The 20,915-nt window shown below is 40.4% G+C and overlaps 1 protein-coding gene across 1 annotated transcript; it reads left to right on the forward strand.

The window, feature by feature from the left end:
- The first annotated feature begins 8,092 nt into the window (after positions 1-8,092).
- On the forward strand, positions 8,093-19,404 carry LOC115136812 (exonuclease V-like). Its single transcript, XM_029672625.2, has 6 exons — positions 8,093-8,321; positions 8,605-8,776; positions 9,949-10,190; positions 10,440-10,547; positions 10,665-10,837; positions 15,203-19,404. The coding sequence occupies exons 1-6, from the start codon at positions 8,228-8,230 to the stop codon at positions 15,725-15,727; spliced, it is 1,314 nt and encodes a 437-aa protein (XP_029528485.1). The 5' UTR covers positions 8,093-8,227; the 3' UTR covers positions 15,728-19,404.
- The last annotated feature ends 1,511 nt before the right edge of the window (positions 19,405-20,915 follow it).

The following is a 20,915-nucleotide window of genomic DNA, read 5'->3' on the forward strand; positions in this document are numbered from 1 at the left end:
TTCAGTTTCTTGGCAATTTCTCTCATGGAATAGCCTACATTTCTCAGAACAAGAAAAGACTGACTAGTTTCAGAAGAAAGCTCTTTGTTTCTGGACATTTTGAGCCTGTAATCAAACCCACAAATGCTGATGCTCCCGATACTCAACTAATCTAACGAAGGCCAGTTGTATTTTAATCATGTACTTTAATCAGCACAACAGTTTTCAGCTGTGCTAACAATTGCAAAATGGTTTTCTAATGATCAATTAGCCTTTTTTAATGATACACTTGGATTGGCTAACAAAACTTGTAGTTGGAGCACAGGAGTGATGGTTGCTGATAAAGGGTCTCTGTATGCCTATGTAGATATTCCATAAAAAATCTGCCGTTTCCAGCTACAATAGTCATTTACAACATTAACAATGTCTACACTGTATTTCTGATCAATTTTATGTTATTTTAATGGATTTTTAAAATATTTTCTTTCAAAAACAAGGACATTTCTAAGTGACCCAACTTTTGAACGGTAGTGTACATATTATCTCTACTAACCGGTGCCCCTGCACATTGACTCTGTATCGGTACCCCCTGCATATAGCCTTGCTATTGTTATTTTACTGCTGCCCTTTAAATATATGTTACTTTTATTTTTTACTTAACTTATTTTTGTTAATTGCATTGTTGGTTAAGGACTTGTAAGTAAGCATTTCACTAAGATCTTCACCTGTTGTATTTGGCACATGTGACAAATAACATTTGATTTGACTAGCCTGATCTTCATTGGAGTGGATTTGTGGTCCAAGTCTGGTTATAAGGGTCTCTTTTCCAAGCCTAAAAGGATAAACGTTCGACATTGGCCATCAATCTAGCATGATTTCTGCAGCTTTCAAAACAACTGCAAACTCAGAACTTTGGAAATCTCAGACTTCAGTGAGTTGAGGACAACTGGGAACTCAGAAAAAAACGAGCCTGTGGATGTATTTCAAGGCCTACCTTAAAACTCAGTGCCTCTGCTTGACGTCATGGGAAAATCAAAAGAAATCAGACAAACCTCAGAAAAAAAATTGTAGACCTCCACAAGTCTGGTTCATCCTTGGGAACAATTTCCAAATGCTTGAAGGTACCACGTTCATCTGTACAAACAATAGTAAGCAAGTATAAACACCATGGGACCACGCAGCCGTCATACCGCTCAGGAAGGAGTGGTGTTCTGTCTCCTAGAGCTGAACTTGCTTTGGTGCGAAAATTGCAAATCAATCCCAGAACGACAGCAAAGGACCTTGTGAAGATGCTGGAGGAAACTGGTACAAAAGTATCTAAATCCACAGTAAATGAGTACTATATCGAAAGAACCTGAAAGGGAGCTCAGCAAGGAAGAAGCCACTGCTCCAAAACCACCATAAACATGCCAGACTAAGGTTTGCAACTCTACATGGGGACAAAGATAGAAAAAATAGAACTGTTTGGCCATAATGACCATCGTTATGTTTGGAGGAAAAAGGGGGAGGCTTGCAAGCCGAAGAACACCATCCTAACTGTGAAGCACGGGGGTGGCAGCATCATGTTGTGAAGGTAATTTGCTGCAGGAGGGACTGGTGCACTTCACAAAATAGATGGCATCATGAGGCTGGAAAATTATGTGGATATATTGAAGCGACATTTCAAGACATCAGTCAGGAAGTTAAAGCTTGTTTGCAAATGGGTCTTCCAAATGGACAATGACCCCGGGCATACTTCCAAAGTTGTGGCAAAATGGCTTAAAACCTCTTGGGGCTAGGGGGCAGAATTTTCACTTTTGGATAAATAGCGTGCCCAATTTCAACTTCCTGCTACTCATGCCAATAATATAAGATATGCGTTTTATTCATATATTTGGATAGAAAACACTCTGAAGTTTCTAAAACAGTTTGAGTCATGTCTGTAAGTATAACAGAACTTATGTAGCAGGCAAAACCCCGAGGATAACTGTTCAGAATGTTTTTTCCTCTCTCTGTTCCCTGACCTGTCATTGCCAAGGGATATTTCTTAGGAACCTGTTTTCAGTTCCTACCGCTTCCACTGGATGTCACCAGTCTTTGGAATTTGGTTGAGATTATTCCTTTGTGCAATGAAGAAGTAGGCCAACTAGGAACTGGGTACACCTTTGTGAGTTGCGCAAGATGTGAAAAGTGGGGCTGGTTTGTTGTCATTCCTATATTGAACACAGATTGCCCCGTCTACAATTTTGATTGATTATTAACGTTTAAAAATACCTAAAGATGTATTACAAAAGTAGTTTGAAATATTTTCGCAAAGTTTATAGGCAACTTTTGAAATATTTTGTAGTGACGTTGCGTTTTTTGTAAGCAGTTTTTTCTGGTATCAAACGTGCTTTATAAATGGACATTTTGGATATATATGGACGGAATTAGTCAAACAAAAGGACCAATTGTGATGTTTATCGGACATATTGGAGTGCCAACAAAAGAAGCTCATCAAAGGTAATGCATGTTTTATATTTTATTTCAGCGTTTTGTGTAGCGCCTGCAGGGTTGAAATATGCTAACCCCTTTGTTTACTGCTTGTGCAGATGGTGCAGGCTATCAGATAATAGCTTCTTATGCTTTCGCCGAAAAGCATTTTTTAAATCTGACATGTTGGCTGGATTCACAACGAGTGTAGCTTTAATTGAGTATCTTACATGTGTGATTTAATGAAAGTTTGAATTGTATAGTATTTTATTTGAATCTGGCGCTCTGCATTTTCCCTGGCAATTGGCAACATTTGTGTCCTGCCTATCCCTAACTTAAGGACAACAAAGTCAAGATACTGGAGTGGCCATAACAAAGCACTGACCTCAACCCTATGGAAATGTGTGGGTAGAACTGAAAAAGCGTGTATGAGAAAGGAGGCCTACAAACCTGACTCAGTTACACCAGCTCTGTCAGGAGGAATGGGCCAAAATTCACCCAATTTATTGTGGGAAGCTTGTGGAAGGCTACCCAAAACGTTTATCCCAAGTTAAACAATTTAAAGGCAATGTTACCATACACTCAATTAGTATGTAAACTTCTGACCCACTGGGAATGTGATGAAAGAAATAAAAGCTGAAATAAATTATTCTCTCTACTATTATTCTGACATTTCCCATTCTTAAAATAAAGTGGTGATCCTAACTGACCTAAAATAGGGAATTTTTACTTGGATTAAATGTCAGAAATTGTGAAACTGAGTTCAATGTATTTGGTTAAGGTGTATGTAAACTTCCGACTTCAACTGTATGTGTACTGTAGCTAAGAAAGTAATACTAAGTGTATGTTGTGTGGTAAGCTGTTAGTAGCCCATGTGCCTCACCCTAATAATTTGTTCCCTTTAATAATAATATTTTTTCCCCTTTAGAGAATTGTAGCCATCAAAAAGAGCTTCCATTGTCTGCTTATATGCCCCCTTTATTTATCCTACGGTTCTGACTTTGTGTACAGGGAGAATACTGCAAGAACGGCCCATGTTTTGAATTCTATTGCTGTACATTTCAAAAGTGCTGAACAAATTGTTATATTGACTACGTTCATCCCAGCTCGCTCATTAATGTCTTAATCGAAATTACGGATTGGCTCTTATCCACTCGTTGTCCCCTTATGTCATAGTTAGTAAACTCAAGAAAAAAAGAAACGTCCCTTTTTCAGGTCCCTGTCTTTCAAAGATAATTTGTAAAAATCCAAATAACTTCACAGATCTTCATTGTAAAGGGTTTAAACACTGTTTTCCATGCTTGTTCAATGAACCATAAACAATTAATGAACATGCACCTGTGGAACAGTCGTTAAGACACTAACAGCTTACAGACGGTAGGCAATTAAGGTCACGGTTATGAAAACTTTGGACACTAAAGAGGCCTTTCTACTGACTGAAAAACACCAAAAGAAAGATGCCCAGAATCCCTGCTCATCTGCGTGAACGTGCCTTAGTAATGCTGCAAGGAGGCATGAGGACTGCAGATGTGGCCAGGGCAATAAATTGCAATGTCCGTACTGTGAGACGCCTAAGAGAGGGAGACAGGATAGACAGCTGATCGTCCTCGCAGTGGCAGACCACGTGTAACAACACCTGCACAGGATCGGTACATCCGAACATCACACCTGCGGGACAGGTAGATGATGGCAACAACAACTTCCCGAGTTACAACAAGAATGCACAATCCCTCCATTAGTGCTCAGACTGTCCACAATAGGCTGAGAGAGGCTGGACTGAGGGCTTGTAGGCCTTTTGTAAGGCAGGACCTCACCAGACATCACTGGCAACAACGTCACCTTTGGGCACAAACCCACCGTCGCTGGACCAGACAGGACTGGCAAAAAGTGCTACGACATCCTCCTCCCTCATGTGGTACCCTTCCTGCAGGCTCATCCTGACATGACCCTCCAGCATGACAATGCCACCAGCCATACTGCTCGTTCTGTGTGTGATTTCCTGCAAGACAGGAATGTCAGTGTTCTGCCATGGCCAGCGAAGAGCTTGGATCTCCATCGCATTGAGCACGTCTGGGACCTGTTGGATCAGAGGGTGAGGGCTAGGGCCATTCCCTCAAGAAATGTCCTGGAACTTGCAGGTGCCTTGGTGGAAGAGTGGGGTAACATCTCACAGCAATAACTGGCAAATCAGGTGCAGTCAATGAGGAGGAGATGAACTGCAGTACTTAATGCAGCTGGTGGCCACACCAGATACTGACTGTTACTTTTGATTTTGACCCCCCCTTTGTTCAGGGAAACATTATTCCATTTCTGTTAGTCACATGTCTGTGGAACTTGTTCAGTTTATGTCTCAGTTGTTGAATCTTGTTATGCTCATGCAAATATTTACACATGTTAAGTTTGCTGAAAATAAACGCAGTTGACAGTAAGATGACATTTCTTTTTTTGCTGAGTTTACATATCAATTGTCAGTAGAAACCACATTTGTTTAAGCAAGTCAGACATATCAGTTATCTGTTTTTAAAATGCATTAAATGAGACTGAATTAACTGTTTTGCTGCCAGACAGGACTCTTCTGACAGCCATGTGTAGCCGTGGTTAGGTGTTGGGACTTTGCTGTTGGGACTCTTCTATTGAGACAGCTTTACATTGCCTTGCAAAAGTATACACCCTCTTGGTGTTTTTCATATTTTGTTGCATTACAACCTGAATTTAAATGGATTTGTATTTGTATTTCATGTTATGGACATACACAAAATAGTCCAAATTGGTGAAGTGAAATTAAAATAAGTACTAAAATAAAACTGCAAAGTGGTGCGTGCATATCTATTCACCCCCTTTGCAATGATGCCCCTAAATAAGATCTGATTACCAATTACCTTCAGAAGTCACATAATGAATTAAAGTCCACCTGTGTGCAATCTAAGTGTCACATGATCTCCGTAAATATACACTTGTTCTGAAAGGCCCCAGTGTCTGAACAGCACTAAGCACCACCATGAAGACCAATGAGCTCGGCAAACAGGTGAGGGACAAAGTTGTGGAGAAGTACAGATCAGGGTTGGGTTATAAAAATATATCAGAAACTTTGAACATCTCATGGGGCACCATTAAATCCATTATTACATTTCTAAAAAAGAATATGGCACCACAACACACCTGCTCAGAGAGGGCTGCCCACCAAAACTAAAAAGATCCCAGTGACTAGGTGTGCCAAGCTTATAGAGACATACCCCAAGAGACTTGCAGCTGTAATTGTTGCAAAAGGTGGCTCTGCAAAGTATTGCCTTTTGGGCGTGAATAGTTATGCATGCTCAAGTTCTGTTTTTTTTGGTCTTATTACTTGTTTGTGTTACAATCCCCAAAATATTTTGCATCTTCAAAGTGGTAGGCATGTTGTGTAAATCAAATGATACAAACCCCCCAAAAATCTATTTTAATTCTAGGTTGTAAGGCAACAAAATAGGAAAAATGCCAAGGGGGGTGAATACTTTCGCAAGGCCCTAACAGTTTGTGCACACCGTTTGTCAATGTTGTAGTCCAATTAATGTATTATTTAGTGTTGGTTAGTGGCTTTGCTGGGTTTGCCCCACTGAGATGTACATGCCACTGGAAATCGTGCACAAAGAACGGATAGATATACAGGTTCTTAGACTTGCTTTTAATGAGTGACAGATCTATAACTGCATTTCTATATTAATTTGGTCAGATCGCCTAAAAAGTTACATATTGCAACTTTAACAAAAATCTATGACAAACATTAAACAGATCCGTTTTGGGGTTACAATGATAACGTTATGGTAAAACAGTTGTGGGTAGGCCTATAGGCTTACGCTGGGCATTTAACTAGATTTTGTGAGCATCAAACCAACCTGGTTCATCGCCAGAGTTTAAAGGCGAGCTCTGACCATTTCTCGTAGATCCACGCTTCTTTTTATATTTTGTTTTGTCCTTTCTCTTCTTCCTCTTGCTGTCCTTTTATTTGAAAGAAACAGTGGTTTAATTGACCCTGGTCAGTCGACTGCTCTTCCCTCAGCTAAAGGCTGGCAGACTCAACGGTTAACCCGTCAACTTCTTTTGTTTTCATTTTAACAATTTACTATCTGTGATAGTAAAAAAAAAAAACATCCACTGAGGCTATGCTTGATCCATTTCTGCTGCAGCTCTCTCCTCCCCTGATTGCTAAATCATTAACCCATATTTTTAACCTGGTGATTATGTCTGGTACTATCCCCAAGGTTTGGAAGGTGGCCCATGTACTCCCCCTTCACAAAGGTGGTGACCCTTGTGACCTAAACAATTATCATCCTATTTCTAAACTTTCTTGCCTAGCTAAAATATTAAAATCCTTGATTAATTCTCAGCTAAGATCTTTCTTATCTTAGAAATGTGTTTTAAATGTAGACCAGATCATAGCACACATAGCAGATCATATCTCTGCTGTATCCCTAGTTATAAATGATGTGGCTTACTGTATGGCTAAAAGGCAACATTGTGCTGCCCTCTGCATTGACCTGTCAGACTTTTGATACTGTTGATCATTCACTGCTAATTCAGAGGCCTTCCTCAATTGGCCTAGACAGGTGCATGTAACTGGTGTACTGATGGTGTTAAATCAGGTTTCTGGATATTGGCCCTTTTTCATGTCACGGAAACATGGCCTTGTATCAACCTACATTTATAAAGCCCTTTTACAAAATGTCCCACTGTACTGAACATCTTTACTAAACTTTAAACAGGAGTTACCACACTCAGTCTCAGGGATAGTTAACTCTGGAAACTCCTTTGGTCTCTACTGAGTTAGGTAAATCAGCTTTTACTTTTCTTGCACCTTTTTATTTGTGGAACAATCTTCAAAATGTTCTTAAATGTGGTGTTTTTGTGCCTTTGGGGCAATTCAGAAGGCTGATTGAGGACCTTGTTACTGATGAATATTGTAATTACTTCGCCACCATGGCCTATTTATTTCCTTACCTCATTTGCACTCACTGTATATTTTATTTTGTTCTACTGTATTATTGATTGTATGTTTTGTTTATTCCATGTGTAACTCTGTGTTGTATGTGTCGAATTGCTACGCTTTATCTTGGCCAGGTCGCAGTTGCAAATGAGAACTTGTTCTCAACTAGCCTACCTGGTTAAATAAAGGTAAAATTAATGTTTGTTTTTTATGACGATGTTCTTTCTCCTTGCATTTTGTATTTATATTGATGTGTGTATTTTCTGTAATTCGGGGCTCATCTGTAAATTAAAAAACAACAACCCTGGTCTCAGTATGACTCCTTTAACCTTATTTTTATTTTATTATTTTAACAATTCTATCGCTCGCGTTGGTAGACGTCAACGCTTCCTGACTCCATACCACCGTATCAACGTTTATCCTGTGTTTCATTCTCTACGGACTCTTGGGCTAAGTCGATACAACATCAAACTATTGATAGTTAAATAAAGAGTTAATTTTCCTTTGATACATTGTTTGTCAACTGCTTTATATCGAAGCATACATAGCACTCACTACACGTTATACAACGTATAAAACAAGACACCATATTTTGTTACAATAACCAATCGCTGCAACACTAGCTCCTCGCATGTGACCCTCCACAGAAACGAACCAATGAGACACGATCTAAACAATACTGACGTCAATGAGAGGTGTGACTTCACTAACAAGTCTGGGCAAAACAACTGCGTAATACAATTGTCTATTGTCAGGTCCAATGAACATTATTTGACTACGCGTAATTGAGTTAAAGAATCAGTCTTAGTCTAGTAATATGCACTTTCACTTTTTACAATGAATTCAAAAACAACTCCAAGGGACGATCCATTAGATGACGGGTGTGATATAAGCAATGCACAACTCATCAGGATACTTTCGGAGCGTCTCGGTGAGTATGACTGTTTATTGAAATGTTTGCTAACAGCATTCCTAGACGAGATGCATGCCCAATGGGATTATTGAATACTATTAACTGTTTTCATGAACCGTATTCTCTGCTCTTCTGTATCCTATGCCTGAATGTACATTACAGCAATACAGTGCCATAGTTTATATCCTACATTTGAAAAAGTTGTCCATAGGTCAATCTATACAGTTAATAAAATACAGTAACTATTACTTCTCTGAAGTTTCCTTACTACAGTATCTTTCTTATATTTCATCTACTCTAGCCCCTTCTGACCAACCTAGTTTGACTCCCCCTGCTGGTACCAGTCTGACTCCTGGTGGTACCAGTTTGAGCGCTGGTGCTGATCAACACAGTCCGACACTGGGTGTGTGTGTGGTCAATGATGGCCAGTCCCTTGCCAAGGAGGAGAGAATCGAAGGCCAAATTAAGAAACGGTAAACCCATTCATGTATATTATGCCAAGTTTAACCTTTGATAACAGTTCTCAACACTGCCGTGCCATACAGAGAGATTTGACTCTGGTTCCCTTTATATGATGTGTGACGACCTAGAAAAAGCTCAAACTAAGTTTATTCAATTACTGGGTCATACAGCTGCAAAGACTAAGCATGATTACACAAGCACATATATTTATAACCTACTAATAGGCGGGGTCAACTCCTTGCACATCTAGACAGCCTGCATCTCTGTAGCTCGGCAGGAACTTAATTGGTTCCTCTCACTGGTGAAGTCATGGCTCTGCCTGATGCTTGAACCTGCGTGGAAGTATGTGTGTGTGTAAGATAGGACTGTTGTGGTGGGCCCCTCTGGTCCCCCTCCCAGAGGTTGCTTCTCACTTTATATGTTGATTGAAGTCCTCGCTCCTCCCTAGTTCTGCAGCTGGCCTGCCTTAGTCTCTAACTATTAACCCTGCCTCCCTCTTTAGAAACATGGGACAGAATATTAACTTTCTGAACTTCCCCTTGTCTCCCACCCTCCATACACCTAATTCCTATCCACCCTTCATTGACCACATATACATTCCTTATACATGTAATCAATAAGTTATATTAATGGTAACAGGAATAACAATATTTCAAGCTAGAATCCAACAGATGCTTTTGTGCAACATAGAGGGGATCAGCAACTTCTGTTCTGTGTGTGTGAGAGAGGGATGATTAACAGCTCCTGTCTGTGTGTGTGTGTGTGTGTGTACATTAGGGCTGGGAATGGCCAGGGACATCACAATGATATTATCACGATACTTAGGTGCCGATACGATATGTATTGCAATTCTCACGATTCTATATGTATTGTTAACTATACAGTATGTCTGCTGCAGAGAGACAAGGGAGCCATGATAAAAATTAGTTTTCATCAGTCATGGAAATGAAAGTGCTGAAAACATGTTGGCTCACTATTTAAAAAGATGGAGAACAAGCTACTGTATAGGATGAAAAATACCCTCTTTTTGACACAGGTACAGCTATCTAGTGCTAGCTAACGCTACCTAGCTTAAAATATTTGTTTTACAAATCGATACTTGGAGTCACAGTATCAATATATCATCCAAAATAATATTGCGATATGTAAACTATCAATTTATTTTTATTCGTCCGTCCATCAGGGGTCACATGGTTGTGGCCCCGTTCGAGAGGCTGAGCAACAATAGGAGCACTTTTACCCTGTCAGTCCCAGACCAGAGTCCAATGGAGAGGTTCAGTAAGCATCACCTGAATGTTACTCAGCTGTGTGAGCAGTCATGGTGTGAAATTAAAGTGGTCTATGGGTTCCTCAAGCCTCATATGAAGAGGAGAGAGATGAGAAGGACTGCAGTGACGACAGGGGCCAGTATTCATCTTGCTAGAGGTAAGCAGCATGTTGTAACCTAGAAAGTAATCATACATTTCCATAACCATAATGAACTACTTCATGAGCCAATCCTGAATGGAAGGTCATTGGCCCATAGACTGCTTTCATGTAACAAGTAATTTTGTAACTTCAACTTTCCCCGTAACATAAATCCCTGTGTTTTCATGTGTATGCTTGATCTCTTTATGGATGATGTGGAGGTAGTTAGTGATAACCTATTTCCTGTCCTTGTATATATGTGTCTAGAACTGGAGGCAAACCCAGATGCTGTGACTGTGGTTGTTCATACCAGAGAGGACAGGGAAGCCTTGAAACTCATCAACCTGATACAGATGGTCCCAGCTCTGGAGGCAGGTATGGTGGTACTGATCAGGTTTGATAGAGTACACTAAATATGATCATACTGTAATGATGACAAAAGATGATAAACTGTTGCAAATAGCCATCTCAGAATCTGTTTGTGTTTCCCAGGCCAGCTTGTACGGGAGTTTCCAGTGTTAGGTGTGTTGGATGGGGTGTTTTTCCTGGGTGTGGTTGATGAGCTGTATTGTAGTAAGTCTGGGGATCTGGTCCTGAGTGAACTGAAGACCCGCAGTCACAACTCCCTGCCGCATCCTGCCCAGGCCAAGGGACACTCTCTACAGGTAGGCTCCACAAAGTGCCGGTCCAGCCAATAAATGACATAAGAGGCCGCTAGCGGGACTGTCATACGAAATAATGTCCCCCGGCCAAAAAATGTCCCCCTCTGCGTCACAATGGGATTCGATCAACTATTAGTGTCCATTGCTATATCAACGGTGTGATGTCCTAATGATTCGAATTTTGGAGATCATTACAGCCTAAATTATGTTATTTTTATCATCGCTATGCAAACACCCGGCTAGAATTTCTCTGAATGTTGTGCCAGTACTTCGCCTGGTTGGAAAGATAAAATAAAATCTTCTTGAGGGATGCCATTGAAGTGCAAGCTACATACTCAAACTGGACAGAAAGCTATAATAGCTAGCTAAATATAACTGGATAGTTAGCCCGCTATTGTAGCTGGCTAGCTGACTTTTTATTTATTTAACCTTTTATTTAACTAGGCAAGTCATTTAAGAACAAATTCTTATTTACAATGACTGCCTACCAAAAGACCTCCTGCAGGGACGGGGGCTGGGATTAAAAATCAAACAATGGTCTATATGACAAAAGACACCACGACAAGAGACAACACAAATACACCATTCTGAGCGTTCCATTTGTAAGAAGGGAATATGATGGGAGGAGGAGGAGGAGATGCGCACACACACCCCTACACCCCAGATAGAGCAGCACCAGTCAGCTCTGGAGTTCAGGATCCCCTCCATTTTTGTCTCACCTTTATTTTCAATCCCACCCTTAACCTGTTGGGACTCTGTAGTTATGTTTTAGGTTTTCTTTTATTTTTTTAATCAGTTAAAACAACTATTTTGGGCTGTAATTTCCTTGTTTGTATATTTCTGTTTTGGTGAAGTGCAATTGTCCTGTACAAAGCCTGTATTTAATACAGCTTGAGTTAAAGTTAAAAGAAGAAAAAAAACCTTTATACACTATCAGCCCTTTTCCTGCTCTTCTGGAGTTCCAACAAATGTCTATTCAGTGAATATTACTGTTTGTCCTCCAGGTGATATTATCCTCTTGCTCTTTTTCATTTTTTTGTTTGTCTTTGCTCTTTAAGAAACGGGTAAATTGTATAGGTTCAAAACCATAAATTCAATATCTACATTTCTTTTGTTTTGTATTTTAAAAATCTCGTAGTGTAGTAACTATGGTACAATTGTGTGTTCTGTCTTTTGGGGGCTATTCTTGTTCATCACCTGTAAACAACGCAACAAAGCAGTTCCTAAATTTGTAAGTCGCTCTGGATAAGAGCGTCTGCTAAATGACTTAAATGTAAATGTAAATGTAAACTACATAGAGATCAAAGACAACATAGCATGGTAGCAACACAACATGACAACAATATGGTAGCAACACATGGTAGTAGCACAAAACATGGTACAAACATTATTGGGCACGGACAACAGCACAAAGGGCAAGAAGGTAGAAGCAAAGCAGCCACAACTGTCAGTAAGAGTGTCCATGATTGAGTCTTTGAATGAAGAGATGGAGATACAACTGTCCAGTTTGAGTGTTTGTTACAGCTCGTTCCAGTCACTTGCTGCAGTGAACTGAACCTTTAACAGAATGTGACTGGCAGAATGGGTGTTATGTGGAGGATGAGGGCTGCTGTAGATATCTCAGATAGGGGGGAGTGAGGCCTAAGAGGGTTTTATAAATAAGCATCAACAAGTGGGTATTGTGACTATACACAGATGACCGATTTACAGAGTAGTATAGAATGCATTGATGTGTCCTATAAGGAGCATTGGTGGCAAATCTGATGGTAAAGAACATCTAGTTGCTCGAGAGCACCCTTACCTGCCGATCCATAAATTAAGTCTCTGTAATCTAACATGGGATGGATGGTAATCTGAAACAGGGTTAGTTTGGCAGCTGGGGTGAAAGGGGAGCGATTTACGATAGAGGAAACCAAGTCTAGATTTAACTTTAGCCTGCAGATTTGATATTTGCTGAGAGAAGGACAGTGTACCGTCTAGCCATACTCCCAAGTACTTGTATGAGGTGACTACCTCAAGCTCTAAACCCTCAGAGGTAGTAATCACACCTGTGGGGAGAGGGGCATTCCTCTTACCAAACCACATGACTTGTTTTTTTTAGGTGTTCAGCACAAGGTTAAGGGTAGAGAAAGCTTGTTGGACACTAAGAAAGGTTTGTTATAGAGCATTTAACACACAATCCGATGGAGGGGCCAGCTGAGTATAAGACTATCTGCATATAAATGGATGAGAGCTTCCTACTACCTGAGCTATGTTGATGTAAATTGAGAAGATCGTGGGGCCTAGGATCGAGCCTTGGGGTATTTCTCTTGGTGATAGGCAGTGGCTGAGACAGCTGATTTTCTGAATTCATGCACTCTTTGAGAGATGTAGTTAGCAATCCAGGCCAAAGACTCCTCAGACACCAATACTCCTTAGTCAATACCCACAAGAATGCAATGGTCTACTGAATCAAAAGCTTTGGCCAAGTGAATATAAATAGCAGTACAACATTGCTTAGAATCAAGGGCAATGGTGACATCATTGAGGACCTATAAGGTTGCAGTGATGCGTCCATAACCTGAGCGGAAACCACATTGCATACCCGAGAGAATACTATAGATATCAAGAAAGCCGGTCAGTTGATTATTGACAAGTTTTTCCAACACTTTTGATAAACAGGGCAAAATAGAAATAGGCCTGTAACAGTTCGGACCAGCTTGATCTCACCCTTTAAATAAAGAACAAATTGGCTGCCTTCCAAGCAATTGGAACCTCACCAGAAAGGTGAGACAGGCTTGGTGATGATAGGGGCAGCAACCTTAAAGAAGGGTCTAAACATCTGACCCAGATGTTTTTTGGGGATCAAGTTTAAGGAGCTCCTTTAGCACCTCGGACTCAGTGACTGCCTGTAGGGAGAAGCTTTGTAGCGGGGCAGGGGGAAAAGAGGGAGATTAGGAAATGTTGAACTACCCGCGTCCTCCTTCATTCGCGACCTCTACGAGGTAAAATAGAGCCAAGCAACCAGTATAGCAATGGACGCTTTGGTTCATTACGTAATCAGGTCAGAATTTCACAAGTTCAAGCAACAGCCCTTGCAACAGAATCTAGAACTCATTGAATCCCATTGTGTGGGGGGGGGACTCTTTTTGGCAGGGGGACACTATTTGGCATGACAGGCCCCCAACCATCTACACTGTAAACAAAAATCAAGTTGTTTCAACTAAATATTATTAAGTAACTGGTTCCACAACCTTTTTTTTTAGTTTACTCAACTTTTTGATCAAAGTGTTACCAGAACTTAACATTTTGTTTCTCAAAATGTCTCGTGTTCATTTAGTTTGAAATTGTTATTTGGGCAGCTTACCTAAAATAAAGAATGTTACACACACACACACAGTGATTTTAACATACAATGTTTTCAACTTACATATTGTACATGATTACATTGCATGTTAATTTATACAGTAATTCATATTCAACATGTCCTCACCTGCGATTTGAACTCAAAAACATTTGGTTCACAGCATTCCAATCTTCTGGAGCTAAGTTTGGGCCAACACATTTTCTTTTAGTTCAGGTAACACTAGGACAAAAAAAACAGTGTAGCACTTACACTACCGTTCAAAAATTTGGGGTCACTTAGAAATGTCCTTGTTTTTCAAAGAAAAGCACTTTTTTTTTGTCCATTTAAAATAACATAACGTTTATCAGAAATGCAGTGTGGACTTTGTAAATGTTCCAAATTACTATTTTTTTTTGCTGGAAACAGCAGATATTTTATGGAATATCTAGAGAGGCTCATTATCAGCAACCATCACTCTTGTAATTCCAATGGCAAGTTGTGTTAGCTAATACAATCTTCAAGTGGCAGCTTCATTAAACAGTACCCTCAAAACACCCGTCTCAACATCAGCAGTGAAGAGGTGACTCCGGGATGCTGGCCTTCTAGCAAAAACAAGGACATTTCTAAGTGACCCCAAATTTTTGAACGGTAGTGTATATCTCAATGCCTTAGCAATTACTGGCAGTCTTTGTGGTATTAATATGCAGGGAGCATAAATTGTACAATTGTTAACTAACAAATACTTTTTTCAAGTTAGAACCCATGTATAGAACCCAACTACATACATATATATATTAGGGACCATTATCTGCTACCTGGACTTTAGTCATAATTAGTTGAAACAAGTTTTCTTTAGTGTAGCTTAGGGCCCCCAAAAGGCCCTATGCTACACTACCAGACCACACACTATGTCGCTCTGATGTTTCGCTGACCTCTTTGGTGTAGCTCTCTCTGACCTTTCTCTCTCTTTCTGGTCTCATTTATCTGTCCCTCTGGTCTCTGACTCTTCTCTGATCACTTTCTCTCTCTGATCTCTCTGTCAGGTGGGTGTGTATAAGCTGCTGTTTGACTCTATGGTTCAGGGTTCTGTGAAGAGGGATCAGCTCCTCCACTTCCTCAAGCTCCGGCCCCACCAGGCCTTTGGGTCAGAGCTCCAGAGGTATGCCCAGAAATTGGGCCTCCTGGCAGTCACCTTCGGAGAGCTTGTGGACCACCTGTTGGTTGTGCTACATTTCTCTAACCTCCAGCCCATTGACAAGCTATGCCTGGAATACAGACATCAGAGCTCCGGAGTCCTCATAGGAAACAGGGAGGTAGAGTTTGAGGAGACCCAGCTAAGGGCTGAGCTCAGGGACTACCTGGCCTTCTGGAGGGGGGAGAGGGAGCCCCATGGAGTGGATATTGAGGATATAGAAGAGGCTTGGAAGTGTAGGATGTGCCCCTATGAGGAGAGCTGTGAATGGAGGAGGAATAGGTTGCAAGAGGTGATGGTTGATGGCAGTAAGAAAGCCAAATTGGATGGTTCTAAATCCGAGACTCCCAATTCAAGTCGGAGAGTCCCAAATTGAAGTTTGTCAGGTCTGAGAATCCAAAATGGGAGAGTCCAAGGTTGGACAGTCCAACAGTGGATAGCCTGACATCTGCATGACTTCCGTTATGATTTTATGGGTTTACAATAGGGTTGAATAGCGGGGAGGGGCCTCCCATTCTGGGTTCGAGTCCAGGCTCTGTCGCAGCCGGCCGTGACCAGGAAACCCATGGGGCGGTGCACAATTGGCCCAGCGTCGTCCGGGTTTGGTCGGCAGGGATATCCTTGTCCCATCGCGCACTAGCGACTCCTGTGGCGGGGCGGGCGCAGTGCACGCTGAACCGGGTTACCGAGATCTACTGAGATTTCCCACCCAAACCCACTCCCTTTTCCCCGGATAAATAACTGAGAAACCGGTAAATTAGAATACATTATTTCAGTATGACGTAAAATGGAACTGTTAAATTATACAGTTGAAGTCGGAAGTTTACGTACACTTAGGTAGGAGTTGTTAAAACTCATTTTTTTCAACCACTCCACAAATTTCTTGTGGACAAACTATAGTTTTGGCAAGTCTGTTAGGACATCTACTGTGTGCATGACACAAGTAATTTTCCAGCAATTTTTTACAGACAGATTATTTCACTTGTAATTCACAGTATCACAATTCCAGTGGCTCAGAAGTAGGGGTCGACCGATTAATCGGAATGGCCGATTAATTAGGGCCGATTTCAAGTTTAAATTTTTGGACACCGATTTGGCCAATTAAAAAAAAAAAAATATATATATATATATATATATATATATATTTTTTACACCTTTTATTTAATTAGGCAAGTAAGTTAAGAACATTCTTATTTTCAATGACGGCCTTGGAACGGTGGGTTAACTGCCTTGTTTAGGAGCAGAACGACATTTTTGTCAGCTCGGGGATTCAATCTTGCAACCTTATGGTTAACTAGTCCAACGCGTTAACCACCTGCCTCTCATTGCACTCCACGAGGAGCCTACCTGTTACGCGAATGCAGTAAGAAGCCAAGGTAAATTGCTAGCTAGCATTAAACTTATCTTATAAAAAACAATCATAATCACTAGTTAACTACACATGGTTGATAATATTACTAGTTTATCTAGCGTGTCCTGCGTTGCATATAATCGATGCGGTGTGCATTTGCGGAAAAAGGACTGTCGTTGCTCCAACGTGTAACTAACCATAAACCTCAATGCCTTTCTTAAAATCAATACACATAAGTATACATTTTTAAACCTGCATATTTAATTAGCTAAAAGAAATCCAGGTTAGCAGGCAATATTAACCAGGTGATATTGTGTCACTTCTCTTGCGTTCATTGCACACAGAGTCAGGGTATATGCGATAATAATAAACGTTTTGTTTTCGAAATGATAGTTTCCGGATTCGACCATATTAATGACCAAAGGCTCGTATTTCTGTGTGTTATGTTATGATTTGATATTTGATAGTGCAGTCTGACTGAGCGGTGGTAGGCAGCAGCAGGCTCGTAAGCATTCATTCAAACAGCACTTTCGTGCGTTTTGCCAGCAGCTCTTTGCTGTGCTTCAAGCATTGAGCTGTTTATGACTTCAAGTCTATCAACTCCTAAGATTAGGCTGGTGTAACCGATGTGAAATGGCTAGCTAGTTAGCGAGGTGCGCACTAACAGCGTTTCAAAGGTCACTCGCTCTGAGACTTGGACTAGTTGTTCCCCTTGCTCTGCATGGGTAACACTGCATCGAGCTCAGTTAGGGGCGAGGAGAGGGACAGAAGCTATACTGTTACACTGGCAATACTAAAGTGCCTATAAGAACATCCAATAGTCAAAGGTATATGGAATACAAAATGGTATAGAGGGAAATAGTCCTATAATAACTACAACTTAAAACTTACCTGGGAATATTGAAGACTCATGTTAAAAGGAACCACCAGCTTTCATATGTTCTCATGTTCTGCGCAAGGAGCTTAAACGTTAGCTTTTTTTACATGGCACATATTGCACTTTTACTTTCTTCTCCAACACTTTGTTTTTGCATTATTTAAACCAAATTGAACATGTTTCATGATTTTTATTGATGTGTTAAAATAAGTGTTCATTCAGTATTGTTGTAATTGTCATTATTACAAATTCCTTAAAAAAATTGTCCGATTTTAATCGGTATCGGCTTATTTTGGTCCTCCAATAATCGGTATTTGCGTTAAAATCATAATCAGTCGACGTCGAGTTCACATACAAAGTTGACTGTGCCTTTTTAAACAGCTTGGAAAATTCCAGGAAATAATGTCATGGCTTTAGAAGCTTCTGATAGGCTAATTGACATAATTTGAGTCAATTGGAGGTGTACCTGTGGATGTATTTCATGGCCTACCTTCAAACTCAGTGCTTTTTTGCTTGACATCCATGGGAAAATCCAAAGAAATCAGCCAAGACTTCAGAAAAAAATTGTAGACCTCCACAAGTCTGGTTTATCCTTGGGAGCAATTTCCAAATGCCTGAAGGTAACACATTCATCTGTACAAACAATAGTAAGCAAGTATAAACACCATGGGACCACGCAGCCATCATACCGCTCAGGAAGGAGATGCGTTCTGTCTGAGGTAGTCACCTGGAATGCATTTCAGATAATAGGAGTGCCTTGTTAAAAGTATATTTGTGGAATTTCTTTCCTTCTTAATGGTGGTAGTGTATACCAGTTATTTATTCAGACCCATTACCATTCAATCTTCGTGAAGAGAAATGATAGCCATCTGCATCTTATTCTAGTCCTATGTTATTCAAGCATGACATTACAATGATGGTATGGACAACACAACTTATTTCATTCAGGGGTGCAACTTTCACTGGGGGGGGAATTGCATTTTTGCCCCCCCCCCCCTTCTCATTGTAATGTGATACAAAAAGTGGCAACAGTGTGCTTTATGACCATGTGGACGCCTCAGCATGGTCGCTGGATTTTGGACCATGTGGACACATAGTGGTCTGTCAGGCTATGTGGAGGCCAAGCTTCTGGAAGGCCGGATTTTTTTCTTGTTCAGTTTGTCCTTTTGTTTTTTATCTTATGCTTGTTTATTTTCATATTTTTCCTGTAAAGCACATTGTGTTGCATAAAGCTTGATTTGATTTGACCAGTTTGTCATTAGTTGTTCCTTTTGTTATCCTTTTTTTCTTGTTTTTGTAGTAAATATTTCATCTTATTTTCATTTTTTTCCTGTAAAGCAAATTGTTGCATTACATGTCTGAAATGTGCTGTATAAAGATTGATTTGACCAGCATAGTTCAGTGTGTATGTGTTGCCCTCTTTCACGGAGTTGTAAAAGCAAGCCGAGCAGAAACTTGCATTATGAGGTGGCTATTTGTACTATCTGACAGCGGTTGTTTTTATGGAAATGTTTTGTAGCCTTTTTTGTCCGGTTTCAACAGAAGTAAATGAACTTGGCTAGCTTTTGACAGTTTTATCAGAGGGAGAGAGCTGGTTAAAAGTTGGCTAACGTTACTGTAGCTATTCTTTTTTTTTCTTCAATCACAGTAGACCTGAGTCAAACGATGAAACCATCGACCAAATGATTGAAAGAAGATATTCTGACGTTTTTCAATGTGAGTTTATATTAGTCAATATGGCATGTAACATTATTGATCTGTCAGTTTCCCTAGCGAATTCCATACTTTTCACACTGACACAGTAATAAACGGCTCTAATGTTAAAGGCTTCAATGTCATGATGCACAGTACAGATCTGCGCTGTACCAATTTTTTCATACCCCTTCCGCCCCGCAGTTTTTCATACCGCACCCACTAGCTTTCTGTCCGACTCCCACCCGCTACCGCAAGAACTGGTCCCAAACCCAACCACAGTCCTGACATGTTATTTTAGGCGAATGTGACGCAACCCATTGCCAACCATAATCCCAACAATGTTGTGCCCTATAGGTAATATCAAATGCACAAAAATAACTTGAAATAGGTTAAATTACCAGAAATTCTCACATGGCCCTTATATTAGGCTATCTGTATTACTGGGCTATATCAGTGACCTTTTATCCACCTGTGTACTTAATCAGCTTGTTGATATGCCACACCTGTGAGGTGTATGGATTATCTTGGCAAAGGAGAAACGCTCACTAACAGCGATGTAAACACATTTGTGCACAACATTTGAAAGAAATACGGTTTTGTGTGTTTGGACAATTTCTGGGATGTTTTATTTCCGCTTATGAAACATGGGATGAACACTTTACATGGGTTTATATTTTTGTTCAGTATATTTTATAGTTTAACGTAAACTCACCCCATTTCGTACAAAAGTGCGCAACCGCAACATTCAAACGAGGCGACAAAGAACTAATGGGACTGTAGCGACTGTGTTGAAGTCAAAATCGGGGGTGTGAACTAGGTTTCTATTCAAGCGTTGATCGACATGGCAATGGCTCTAGTATTGGAGAAAAGTTGAGAACTGACCCTCCGTGTCATGTAACTTACAGCATGCATAAAGCAACTATTTCTGTCTTACAATCTCTCTCCACCAGGTGTAGCACTTCTATCATCCTTTAAAAACAAGAAATTGACAGTGACTGGGGTAAGGGGGGGCTCCTGGTCATTTTATTCGTCATCATTCTCAAAGCCGCTGTTTACTTATAAGATCACTTTAGCACCGCCCTAAAAACCCGATTCAAATTCGACACAAACCTTCAAATAGGTATGTAATGACACATGTAAACTCTTTATAGTGTTTTATTTACATTTTAGAGGCGATAAGTTGGACGGATCGAGTGAAAAAAGCAATTTTCCCACACAAGATCTCGTCTTCTCACTATCACGCATTAGTTTCGCTTCCCCACCCGCCATTTTTAAAAAGACCCGATGGGGCTCATTGCCTGCTTGAGTTATGCAGAAACGGGCAGCGTTTAGGTCATGTAATTGATTCTGGTGGAAAGGGGAGAAATTGTGCTTTACAATGGTATTGACATTAATTAAGGACAATTGTACGGACCAAGGCGATGTACGAGTTTACGTTACCTTGAAAGAGTGGGAAGATTTTCAGATGGAGAAATATGGGTGATCAACATTTATTTTTAGGCTATTCTAATTAGGAAATACATTTCCTTGGAAAGATAACTGCCCCGTGCTTCTCCGCCCATTCATAGGCTATATAGCCTACTCCATTTAATTGAGACCAAACACGCACCTCATCTCGCAGGTATGGCTACTGAATTTGAA

Source organism: Oncorhynchus nerka, linkage group LG11 (genome assembly GCF_034236695.1).
Source record: "Oncorhynchus nerka isolate Pitt River linkage group LG11, Oner_Uvic_2.0, whole genome shotgun sequence".
NCBI lineage: Eukaryota > Metazoa > Chordata > Actinopteri > Salmoniformes > Salmonidae > Oncorhynchus > Oncorhynchus nerka.